The 13,195-nt window shown below is 35.7% G+C and overlaps 1 protein-coding gene across 1 annotated transcript in view; it reads right to left on the bottom strand.

Moving 5' to 3' along the window:
• Nucleotides 1-13,195, bottom strand: part of NPFFR2 (neuropeptide FF receptor 2) — a 424,393-nt gene that overhangs the window by 49,537 nt on the left and 361,661 nt on the right. The window contains exon 4 of the mRNA XM_063425315.1: nucleotides 641-740. Coding sequence (XP_063281385.1) covers nucleotides 641-740 — 100 coding nt within the window. The remainder of the gene's footprint in view (nucleotides 1-640; nucleotides 741-13,195) is intronic.

The raw sequence follows: 13,195 nt of genomic DNA on the forward strand, positions 1-13,195 counted from the left end.
TTATTTAAAATTTATTACTGTAGGAGCCTCTCCGTCGCATGCACTGCACATACTAAACCGCACCCTGAGTTTGTGCTGACCAGGCTTGCTTAGCTGCTCCTAACACATGGTCTAATGTGAAATGTTAGAAGCGCTTGGTTTTCAAAGTACACTGTGCCAATTGTGATTGGCTAAATAATGTGTATCACCCTAGATCAATATGTCTATATATTCTCTCTTCTGTGAGTATTAAAATGGGAGGCTTGTTTGGAATACATTACGTTGTCCTATGTGTTATTCTAATGGGCTTTTTCCCAGAGCTTCAGAGAGATAAGAAAAAAAGCAGAAACCTGTTAAAAAGTCCATGGCAGTTTAGAGGTCTCTGGGTCCCTGAGAAATATCCAACCTTACAGCATACTCCCTAAACATTATAGATCTTTGTGAATGTATGACTTCACTAAACATTAACATAATTAGTAACTACTGTGAGAATTTCAAATGTAAGGCCAAAATAGCTGAGCTGCAAAATTCTTCCAGTCCAGCTACATAAGCTTTAAATTTGAAATTAATTTTAACTTTAAAATTAAAAAAAAATAAAACAGTTTTCAGTGTAGTAAATATCCCTAAAAGTGATAAACACATTTTCATGCATATTACTTACCTATCCACTGCTATAGCTACTAGGGTAAAAACAGAGGCAGATACAGAGATCCCTTGAACCATGCCACTCATCTTGCAAACTGTGTTTCCAAATGGCCAACCTGATTGAAACAAAATGATATTAATCTACAAAAAATGACGCCTTAGAAGTACAAGCACGTTATGTAATCATAAAATCATTACTGGATTTCAAGTATTCATAAATAACATTTTATTAGCAACTTAGAATGCAACAATACTAAAGATTTTAAATATCATCTAAATAACATTAACCTTGCAGTATGACCTGTAGTGAAATTAAAGTGTAAAAGCCATTCATTTAGACCATTTAATAATTTATAATGTGGAAGCATTTTCTATAATTAACCCCTTAAGATCGCAGGACGTTCTATGCCGTCCTTATTTTGGTGGCTCTAAATGCCGCAGGACGGCATAGAACGTCCTGCGATCTTTTGTACTTACCCGGTCGCTGGCGATCCCACGCCGGCGATCACGGTATGGGGGACTTACCTGGGAGCCCAGGGAGTCCCCCTCTGTCCTCTTCGGCCCCCCAGGGCCATGTGATCGCTAGGTCCTTGCGAGGACCCCGTGATCACATGGACAGCATAGACGTCCATGTCAATGCCAGCAGGGGGAGTGCCTGTAATGACAGGTACTCCCTCTGCTGTCTGAAAAAAATAAAAAAAGTTAAAACAGTGTAAAAATAAGATTATATATACTTAGATCATATATATATTTATTATATATATGATCTAAGTATATATATACACATATACACATATACACATAAATATACATACACTGTCTACGTGTATTTTAATATTAATATATACATAATTATATATATATATTAATATCAAAATACACGTACAATGATATTGATTATATATATATATATAATTTACATTATATATATATATTTATATATAATAAAAAATAAATATATAAATATGTTAAAAAATAAAATTAAAAAATTAATAAAAAATAAATAGATAAAAAATATATAAACATGCATCATTTCGTTCTAACTGTATTTTAAAATTTTTATATATATCTATATTGATATCAAAATACATGTAGAACGAAATAATATATATATATATATCTATATACATAAGTATATACGTATATATCACTATATATATATATATATATATCTATATATAAATAAAAATAATAAAAAAATTATATACATATATATATATATACACACACACATATATATATATATATGGCAGGCTTATGCAATGTATGATCATATAATGTAACTAAATCCCCATTTTTTTGCCTAGATTAGGTGTTTTTAAAAAAAACTTTTACAAACTAATAAAATCTGTCAACATTGAAGTTGCTGTTTAGTATATAGGAGAGTGCGCTGGATCTTGTGTATTGTTTATTGTATAATATGGCCCCCAGCAGCACCCCATTTAAGCATGTTTAGGTGAGTGCAACCATCCCCCCATGTTTCCTATATATATTTGGGAGTCTAGCCAACTCCTTGGTTTTGCACCCCTCCCTGTTACAGGTGCCTCATCTCAGGTCCCTATTTAGCCTTGTACTGCAGAGAGCCTCAGATGGAATTTTTTCCCAAGTAAGTGGTTAATCTCATAAGAGCAGACATTAGACTGTGAGAGTAGGTCCTGCCAAAGATGGGGTACATTGACGTTGTGGCAGGCTTATGCAATGTATGATCATATAATGTAACTAAATCCCCATTTTTTGCCTAGATTAGGTGTTTTTAAAAAAAACTTTTACAAACTAATAAAATCTGTCAACATTGAAGTTGCTGTTTAGTAGATAGGAGAGTGCGCTGGATCTTGTGTATTGTTTATTGCATATATATATATATATATATATATATATATATATATATGTAATCATTCTACGTATATATTTATGTAATAATTTTACATAATTAGGTCATTTCATTAATTACAATTTGCAGGACCTGCCTGACAACCCAGGCCGAAAGTTCAGGGAATTAAATTTTCTAGCACTATATTTAACCCTGTAACTTTCCAAGACACCATAAAACCTGTACATGGGGGGTACTGTTTTACTCGGAAGACTTCGCTGAACACAAATATTAGTGTTTCAAAACAGTAAAATATATATGACAACGACGATATCGTCAGTGACAGTGACATTTTTTACATTTTTCACACACAAATGGCACTTACACTGACGATATAATTGTTGTGATACATTTTACTGTTTTGAAACACTAATATTTGTGTTCAGCGAAGTCTCCTGAGTATAACAGTACCCCTCATTTACAGGTTTTATGGTGTTTTCAAAAGTTACAGAGTCAAATATAAGGTTTGCGTTTCAGTTTTTTCACATTAAAATTCGTCAGGTTGCCTTTGAGACCGTATGGTAGCCCAGGAATGAAAATTATCCCCATGATGGCATACCATTTGCAATAGTAGACAACCAAGGGTATTGCAAATAGGGTATGTTCAGTTTTTTTTAGTAGCCACTTAGTCACAAACACTGGCAAAAATTTGCGTTCAGATTAGTTTTTTGCATTTTCAAATATTAACACTAACTTTGGCTAGTGTTTGTGACCAAGTGGAGAAATACTGGCTGCTCTGGGAAAAGACGGCGTGGTTGTTTCAAGGAGCACAATACAACGATATTTGAACAAAAATAGCTGCATGGTCAAGTTGGCAGAAAGAAGCCTTTACTGTGCCAATGCCACAAAAACAAAAGCAAGTTACAATATACCAGACAACACCTTGACACATCTCATAGCTTCCGGCGTACTGTAATTTGGAGTGACAAGACCAAAATAGAGCTTTTTTGGTCAAAACCATAAGCGCTATGTTAAGAGAAAGGTCAACAAGGCCTATGGTGAAAAGAATACCATTCCTGTTGTGAAGCATGGTGATGGCTCACTGATGTTTTTGGGGGTGTGAGTTCTAAAGGCACGGGAATCTTGTGAAAATTGATGGCAACATGAATGCGACATGTTATCAGAAAATATGGCAGACAATTTGCATTCTTCTGCACAAAGGTGAAGTCTCTGGAGTGGCCATCACAGTCTCCTTACCTTAATATCATCGAGCCACTCTGGGGAGATCTCAAACATGCAGTTCATGCAAAATGACCATTGACTTTGCATGACCTGGAGGCATTTTGCCAAGACAAATGGACAGCTATACCACCTGCAAGAATTAAGGGCCTTATTACAAAAGATTGCATGCTGCCATTGATGCTAAAGGGGGCAATACATAGTTTTAAGAACTAAGAGTATGCAGAATTTTTAACAGGAGTCATTTAATTTGTTTTCTTTGATGCCATGTTTTCTTTTATGATTTTGCCATTTTGTTGCAACCTACAGTTGATTATGAATCCCACAAAAAATTAAAAAATGTGTTTTGCCTGCTCACTCATGTTTTCTTTAAAAATGGTACACATATCACCAATTCTCCAAAGGTATACAGACTTTTGACCACAACTATAGCAGAAATGGAAAATATTCTTTAAGTCACCTATGTTTTCAGTTTGGTTATTCTGCCATTAATTTGAAATTCACTTGGAATTTTTGGTAAATAGCCAAATATAATTTATTATTTTATTACAATTTACTTGTCTAAGGATGGGTTATATCGGGTAGCAAGTGAACAGTCAGCTCTTGAGTTCATGTGTTGAAATCAGGAAAGATGGGCAAGCAAAAAAGTCTGGGTGACTTTGATTAAGCCAGATACTGATGTCTAGATGACTGGGTCATAGCATCTCCAAACCGAGAAGTCTTGTCGGGTGTTCGTGATATGCAGTGGTTAGTACCTACCAAAGTGCTGCAAGCATGGAAAACCATTAAAGGACCACTATAGTGCCAGGAAAACAAACTCATTTTCCTGGCACTATAGTGCCCTGAGGGTGCCCCCACCCTCAGGGTCCCACTCCCGCCGGGCTGAAGGGGGAGGAAGGGGGTTAAACACTCACCTTTCTCCAGCGCCGGGCTCCCTCGGCACTGGGGACTCTCCTCCTCCTTCCAAGAGCCGCGCGTGCATTCAGCCAGTCCCTTGGAAAGCATTCTCAATGCTTTCCTATGGACGCTGGCGTCTTCTTACTGTGAAAATCACAGTGAGAAGTGCGGAAGCGCCTCTAGCGGCTGTCAATGAGACAGCCACTAGAGGCTGGATTAACCCTATTGTAAACATAGCAGTTTCTGTGAAACTGCTATGTTTACAGCAGGCAGGGTTAACCCTAGATGGACCTGGCACCCAGACCACTTCATTAAGCTGAAGTGGTCTGGGTGCTTATAGTGGTCCTTTAAACGAACATAAGGATCATGGGCACCCAAGGCTTATTGATGCACATGGGGAGAGAAGGCTAGCCTGTTTGGTTCAGTCACACAGAAAAGCTACTGCAGCTCAAATTGATTAAAAAGTTCATACTGGCCACGATAGAAATGTGTCTGAAAAAACAGTGCATTACAGTTTGCTGCATACAGGCTGCATAGCTATATACTGGTCACAATGCCAATGGTGACTACTGTCCACAGCCGAAAGTGCCTTCAGTTTAGAAGTAAGCGTCAGAACTGGGCCGAGCACCTAGGGGCGTGATGACGTGAGCATGTAGCACACCGGAAAAGGTGGGGCTGTAGGAACCGCTATGGAGAGAGACTCTAGTTGCATGGTTTTCAGAGTGAAAAAATAGTAACGTTGGAGTTTCCTGAAGAGCAAAGAGCAAGGAGAAACAAATTGATTCCTCACCAGTATCCGATCATATGCCTGGCTGATAGCACGACGAGGGGCTGGGACAATGAAGAGTCAGTAGCGGTATGAAATCGACACAATATTGCCGTAGATAAAGATGAAGTAGGGCAACATTAAGTAGGAGAGAGTAAGGGGAAACGTCCCGACACGAATAACGGTATACTGAGGAGGATAGAAATGACACCGTATTCCCTCCCTCCCTATACGTAGAAAAGGTGGAAAACGACAAAAAAAAGAGAGAAAAAAAATCTCTGAAATCGACCCACGGCGCTTAAATGACATGTGGAGAGTATCCCACAAACAGAGGGGAGCGATAAGCCACGGCCTGAACACCAAAACAATAAGTACCAATTCTTAACTTTTGGCTGTAATGTTTATGGTTCCCTATACAATTTAATATGTTACTTTACCTTTGTCTCATATTGCTGAAAATGCTGGTATATAATTAAGGGATGGGAAGGGAGAAAAAAAAAAGGGGGGGGGGAGAAGTATTGGCAATTGATAAGTGAAAAAAGAGGGGATAAAGTTGAGAAAGTGAAAAAGTGAGAAGGGAAGGCTACATTGCAGGCCAACACCGTATTACTTGATTTAATATTTCACTATAAGAGGATTAAAGCCGCCCACTCTCTATCCACGAAGAGTCCCACAAGATAGCTACAAAAAAAACCGCTTAAAGGCAAAGTGAAAAAAAAATTATATTCCGCCCTCAAGAGTTCCCCCCCTCCCCATTTCTAACAAAGATAAATCGGAAGCTATGGAGGATACATCCATTTTGACAGCTCAGGATCACCAATTGAGTGAAAAGTTGAATTTTGTCACACTAGATTTTCTAGTGGCTAAGTTAGACGCCCAACTGGCATCCATTTAGCAAGAGATAGCTAATAACTCGGTTTCAATAAAAAAAGACCTGAGTGAGTTAAATAAACAAGTCTCCTCAATGGAAGCCATATTAAGCAAGATGGAGGAACAACTTGATATACTTAAAGAAGACAAAAGTAAAATGGAAACCAAAATAAACCAAATAGATTTAAAACTGAGAGAAGATCGTTCAAGATGATGTAACTTGAGATTTAGGAATATCCCAGAAGATATTACACAAGTCCACCTGAATTAATTTTTAAATAATTAGGAATTCCTACAGTGGAACAGCACAGAGGGCTAGAGAGGGTACATTGCCTTCCTAAACCTAAATCTGCTGCATCCCAATGGTCAAGAGGTGTTATTGCAGCTTTCCATTCATATGCAAATAAAGAGCAAATTGTGAAGAGGCACATTGTAATATATATTATCAGTTTGAAGACATTCTGATCTTTCAGGACTTTTCATTCGAAACAAGACAGTGCAGAAGGAGTTTCCATCAAGTGTTAGAACCACTGAAGCAAAAAGGCATCAGATATAAAAGTGGATACCCATCTAGATTAATGGTTTGGTGGAAAGAAAAGTGGTTGAATTTTGAGACACCTTCAAACCTACAAAATTGGACTAACACCAACAACTTAAATTAACTTTTAATATTTATTCATTTATCTAATAGTTTTTTTTTCCTCCGTATGAAGTATAAAAGGTTTAACAGGATGCATATTATTAGATTAATGCTCTAAGTAGAAGAGAATTATAATTTTCTTTTCTTTATTTATTAGCTTTATAAGTAGTAGGACGGTGGGTACACATGAACATAAAGAAGCAATATAATATTGGATAATATCACAGGGGTTCTAGTGAGAATATAGACATGGTTACTATATAATATAACGCACTTAGCACTTTAATCAATGATTAACACTATAATGGCACCAAATGACACCAATGAAAACAATATAGTTTATATACTTTATATAGCTTATATAACTTTATATAGTTTATATAATTAATAGCTGAAAAATGGGGGGTTAATTGATTGTTTTATACGTACACTTAGTTCTGCTTATCACATACATAACACATGCACAACACAAGGTAAATTTTTGGTCACATAAGTATTATGATGAAAAAACAAGAATACAGCAACAAAATATATTACAGGTTAAGAATCAAGGTTTTTGGGGGGGATTACACATAGGATATACTTTAAATATAAGTGGTTTGTTTCACTTTAATGAATAATAGTACGGCATTAGAAGGTGTTTGGATTAACAAGAATATAGAGTGTATATGGAATAGAACAATTAATATCAGCATTGCTGAAAAGAAGTTCCACATAAATATATTGAGTCCTGATTCTGTTTTTTAACACACTATCAATATTAGGGTTAGATAACTAGCGATAAGCTGTAAAACAATAAAGATGTAAAATAATAGTGGACTATGTTAAGGTCTAACGGCTGAAAATAAACAAGATAAGAGAAGATTATACTATTATTGCATTTTTTTGTGTTTTTTTTAAGATCAATATATACACCTATGGGTGTGAGTAGGAAACATAGACTAAGATGGTTGCTTTAGTTATATCCAAATGGACAAGATGAAGAGGGAACAAAGTTGGAAAGAGAAGAAAATGGAGAAAGGAAAAAGAAAAGGGAAATAACAAAGTAACCTTAATTTAAAAGTTAGGTGATTATACTGATAGATAAGGTCCCCCTTGAGTAGCCCTACTTGATGCCTGATATAGGGTATATAACTCATTCTGAATAAATGCTGACGAGAGTAGGAGTCTCCTTAGGGAATTTTTACAGACCCTGGAAGGGTTGTATTTTAACCTTGCTTCTCTGTGATTTTCCAAGGGCACAAATGTCGTTTGTTGTTGTATGTATTATCCACTGTCGAGAGGTGGAGATGGGGTCCCAGGTCAATGTAATTTTAGATTATGGTTAGGTTTCTTTCGGTGAATGCACAGGGTTTGAATACCATGAATAAAAGGTCACAATTATATAACTGTCTTGTTAAGGACAAAGTGGATATTTGTCTATTACAGGAAACACATTGGAGACAGGGGGATAATGTGAACTGGGGGTAAGAGATATCCAACTATTATTCATGCGTCCATGCATTTGAGAAAAAAGAGAGGTGTAGCTATTGTAGTTTCCAATAACATTAAATGGGAGAATTTATATCAAGAATTAGACCCTGAAGAGAGATACATGATTTTGATTTGTAAAATTAATGATGTGAAATACACGATAATTAATATATATCTCCCTAATGTGGCGCCTATACCAATGTTGAATACAATTTTAGAGAAAGCGGAACCAAAAGTCGGGCATATATATGGTGGCGGGTGATTTAAATTGTGTACTTGATCATCAAATGGATAAAAAACTTCTTATGGGTAGTTCGATAAACAACAACTTAGTAAAATATGCTAAAGAATTAACCGATACTCTTAATACCTTTAAAGCAGTGGCAAGGGGACATTTTATTAAACTGAACCACGAGGCACAAAAAAAGAAAGATAAAGATCTACCGGCATTATATATTACTCTACATAACATCTCAGTAGAGAAAAAAAGGAACCTTCGGCAGTAAAAGCAAAAGAGATACAGGTTATACAAGACAAAATTAATCAATGTATAAATGAAAGCATTGTAACAAATATAAAAAGACTAAAATAAAAATTTTACTGTAGAGGAAATAAAACAGATAAAATGATGTCTAATAAACTCAGAAAACAACAATCCCATTCTCGAATAACTAAGATTATATATCAAAATAAAGTATGTATTAATCCCAAAGATATTGGCAATTGCTTTAATGAGTATTATGGAAAATTATACAATCTTCAAATTGATACTCCAATTAATTGTATAGATCAGTATTTAACCAAGACCAAATTCAGAAAATTATTTCAAAATAAATTGTTGGACTTAAATAAGCCCATTAGTAAAGAAGAATTCAAATTGGCCATTTCAAAATTGCAAAAGGCTAAAACACCTGGACCAGATGGCTTTACCAACCTTTTTTTCAAACATTTAAAAAAACAACTAAGCGTACATTTGGCCCCAATGTTCAATAATGCTGTAAGTAATGGTAACTTCCCAGTCGAAATGATGACGGCTAATATATTGCCAATTTTAAAACCAGGTAAAAGTCCCCTTGAGACAACGTGCTACCGTCCTATTTCTTTGATAAATACGGATGTAAAACTCTTTTCAGAATTTCTAGCTGAACGTCTTAAGAGCACAACTGCACAATCGATTCACACAGACCAAAAAGGATTTGTCCCTGGAAGATGGTCAGGATACAATACGAGAAGAATTATAAACAGTCACAACAGTATTAAGAGAAACACAAATCAATGTTTAACAATTGCTATAGACGCTGAAAAAGCCTTTGACCAGCTAAATTGGAAATTCTTGGAACGGACTTTGATTTTCTACGATATCAAGGGCTGGATATTAGAGGCAATCCAATCATGGCATTATACATATATCCCACAGCAAGAATGGTCAGGCCCAATGTACACTCAAGTTAGTTTAATATAAGTTGCCCCCTGTCGCCATTACTATATATATATATATATCTTTTGAACCTTTGGCTGTAAATATTAGAAATAATGATAAAATTGGTGAATTTAAAATGAAAGATAGTAATTGAAAAACTTGTATGTATGCAGATGATATCTTACTTACTATAAATGACCCTAAGAATTCAATTGACCCTCTTATGGAAGAATTCAAGGACTATAGTTCAGTTAAAAATTATAAATTGAAAAATGACAAAACTACTGTTATGGGTCATGGGATAGAAAATGCGTTAAAACATACGATCACCAATAAATATAATTTTACATGGGCTAGAAAAAAGTTTAACTATTTGGGAATTTGGAATACAAAAAATTTAGACAGACTGATGGAACTTAATTTTATGAGTTTGTTAAAACAAACAAACCAATTATTAAAATACTGGAAATTCCTTGAAATATCCTGGCAGGGTAGAATTCATGTTGTAAATTCATATATTATTCCAAAGTGGAACTATTTATTTCAAATATTACCTCTCAAAATCCCAGATAGCTAGCTAACTCTATTACAAAATAGCATTAAAAAAGTAGGATAAACAGAAAAATGTTATCTCGTATGCCCATAGAAGGTGGCCTTCATTTTCCAGATGTTAAAATCTTTTATCAAGCCAATATAACAGCACATATCCATAGAGCCCATTTACTCTCTTCTTATAAAGAGGGGTGGATTAAAATTGAAACAGAAGCATTGGAGGTCAAAGACATATCCGGACTTATCTGGAGTACAAAAAGTCCAAAAAGAATGGGGGTGTGCATAGAACATAATACAATTCTGAATCACATTACCCTGGGGTGGCACAAGATTAAAAGGAAGTTAGGTATACAAGATTGTGTTTTAGATTTTTGAAGGCTTTCCGTAATAGAAGAAAGCATTCCAGATCTATCCTTGAAAAACTGGGTATTGAGCGATGTCAATAAACTAGATCAAGTGACATCCCAAGGTAAAATGTTATCCTTTTAATCATTATCTCAAAGTTTTACAATTTCTAGCTCGGAAATTTTTTCATTTCTCAGAGTCAAATATTTTCTGCAAAAATATCTGGTTCAAGAAGAAGTTTCTTAAGATATTATTTTCTAATGAAAATACTTCAAAGATATTTGCCAAAGCGACAAAATGAATTAGAACTATAAATTCTATGAAGTCACTTCCTCAAGTGACAGAATGGGAAAAGGAGCTCAAATGCGTGTTGAATCAGAAAGAATGGTGCAAGGTTTTTAACTCTACCCGCAAATGGGTCCAGTGTTTGAATTCAGTTGAAACACATTATAAGGTTATAAACAAGTGGTATTTAGTGCCGACAAGATTAATATGGATGTATGAAGGTGCCTCTCCTTGGTGTTGGAGGTGCAGCTATAAACATGGTGGAGTTGCAATTTTATTAATAAAGCCTTGAACGTGCTTTTTTCATATATATATATATATATATATATATATATATATATATATATATATATGATATGACAAAGATTTCAATATTAAAAAAAAACAGACGGCATTATTACTTATGCAATGGCCTAAAATTGCACATCAAAATGAAAATGTTATTACCGATTGTTTTATTGCCTATAAAATTATAATAGGGTGCTATTAATGGGGTGCTATTAAAGCACAATTAACCTCCCAGATAAAAATGGAAAGAGACCTAAGTATCCCTTTTCTCAATGCCCCAAAAAGACTTGACATGTTGACATGTGGCAAACTCAAAATATAATTCAACAAGTTCCTGCAATATGATTCACTGAGACCTGGGACCCACCTTCATCTCTCATTCATGGGAAAATCGTGTCTTATTGTTCATTGTATGTGTACTAAGTATGATGTTATATGTTTTAATGTCTTTTTAAAGAGTATTTAAAAAAAAAAAAAAAAAAAAAAAAAGAACTGGGCCATGGAGCAGTGGAAGAAAGTTTCTTGTTCTGATGAATCAAACTTTCTTTTAGATCAGGTGGATGGTCGGGTGTGTGCGCATTGTTTACTTGTGGAAGAGATGGCTGGAGGATGCACTGTGGGAAAATACATGTGTAGGTAACGTTATGCTTGGAAACCTGGAAAACCTTGGGTCCTGGCATTCACGGGGATGTTGATTTCACATTTACTATCTACCTAGAGATTGTTTAAGACCACTGTCACCTCGTCATGGCAATGGTGTCCCCTTATGGCAGTGGCCTCTTTCAGAAGGATAATGCACAAAGCCACACTGCATACATTGTTCAGTAATGGTTTGACAAACATGAAAAAGAGTTCAAAGTGTTGACTTGGCCTCCAAATTCTCCACTTTTCAATCTGATTAAGCATGTATGGGATGTGCTGGAGCAATAAATCTGATCCAATGAGGCCCCACCTTGCAGGACTTAAAAATATCTGCTGTTAATGTCTTGGTACCATATACCACATTACATGTTTATGGGTATACTAGAGTCCATGGCTCAATCAGGGCCAGATTAATATAGGGGCTGATTGAGCTGCAGCTCCAGGCTCATGCCTATGGAAAAGGCCAATTGATTTGAAAATAAATAAATACTTTTTTATATATATATATATATATATATATATATATATATATATATATATTACTACTCTTGACATGCTCTTGCTTAAGTTTGAAAACTTAAGAGGGATGAAGGGGAACAAAACTAATGTGGACTTGCTGACCAGGAAATTAGTTAAGGAAAAGCTGACTTTGCACACTTATGCAAATGATTTTGCTGCTTCAATCTCTCTAACACTGTGGCATGTTCCCTTCCTTCTACACTCACCAGCGAGTGCTGGGATACAGTCCTTAGAAAGCAGAGGGCTAGTACATCATTAGATAAATGTATACCAAGCTCAGCATGCTGTCTGCACAGTATGCCCTTGGTTTGTCATCCTGCATGATTGGCAGGCAGCCTGATGTGCATTCACATGCATTCTTTTGGGGGCAATGTTTGTGTCTTTGGGCGGTTCTGGTTATGTGATTCACATCAGTGGCCCACTCTTTTACCTTGGCCACTGAAATCCTGCATCACCGGACTCTGCTGTCAGGGGGTATGGATTTACTTGAAAGATGAAAGCGAGAGATTAGCATAGGGTATGTGTTTTCTGATAGCTATATCCTGTGAGTTTTCCTCCAGCACACCTCCACCGGATATATGATGCTTGGGATGTATAACTGTTTTAGTGTTTTCTTTCAATAAGATTTTGTAATTAGGCCCATCATAATTGTCAGCACCAGACCCAGTGGGCTCTTAATCCTGACTTGGACTCAATGCATTAGAGATGTTTTGGCAGCTCAATGAGAGCTACACGATATTGGGCAAGGAAATCAAGATTACCAAACCTACAAAACAAAAAAATCTAATACTTGTTGAATAAAAAAATCAAACCTCTGGAAGAAAC

This window comes from Pelobates fuscus, chromosome 6 (genome assembly GCF_036172605.1).
Source record: "Pelobates fuscus isolate aPelFus1 chromosome 6, aPelFus1.pri, whole genome shotgun sequence".
NCBI classification, from domain to species: Eukaryota; Metazoa; Chordata; class Amphibia; order Anura; family Pelobatidae; genus Pelobates; species Pelobates fuscus.